This window comes from Buceros rhinoceros, unplaced genomic scaffold (assembly GCF_000710305.1).
Source record: "Buceros rhinoceros silvestris isolate BGI_N320 unplaced genomic scaffold, ASM71030v1 scaffold22839, whole genome shotgun sequence".
NCBI lineage: Eukaryota > Metazoa > Chordata > Aves > Bucerotiformes > Bucerotidae > Buceros > Buceros rhinoceros.
The window spans coordinates 9,471-9,752 of NW_010433818.1; the positions used below are offsets into that span (position 1 = coordinate 9,471).

The following is a 282-nucleotide window of genomic DNA, read 5'->3' on the forward strand; positions in this document are numbered from 1 at the left end:
TGTGATATTTTATGACCCGTACCTGCAGGACGGGATCGAGCGGTCCCTGGGAGTCCAGCGGGTCTACACGCTGCAGGACCTGCTCTACCAGAGCGACTGCGTCTCGTTGCACTGTAACCTTAATGAACATAACCACCACCTTATCAACGACTTCACGATTAAGCAGGTAATTAGGACCAAACCCCGAGCATTGGGGCCGGCCGTGGGTCCCTCTGTGGTCACGGCCACCACAAGCCACTGCCTCAGTGGCTACCGGGCACCTCAAAACACGCAGGCTTCACC

General features: G+C 57.1%; 1 protein-coding gene across 1 annotated transcript in view; it reads left to right on the plus strand.

Moving 5' to 3' along the window:
• The window catches only part of LOC104500582 (C-terminal-binding protein 2-like), a 10,588-nt gene that overhangs the window by 5,684 nt on the left and 4,622 nt on the right, over positions 1 to 282 (plus strand). Inside the window, exon 3 of the mRNA XM_010144247.1 lies at positions 8 to 166. Within this exon, the coding sequence (XP_010142549.1) occupies positions 8 to 166 (159 nt within the window). The remainder of the gene's footprint in view (positions 1 to 7; positions 167 to 282) is intronic.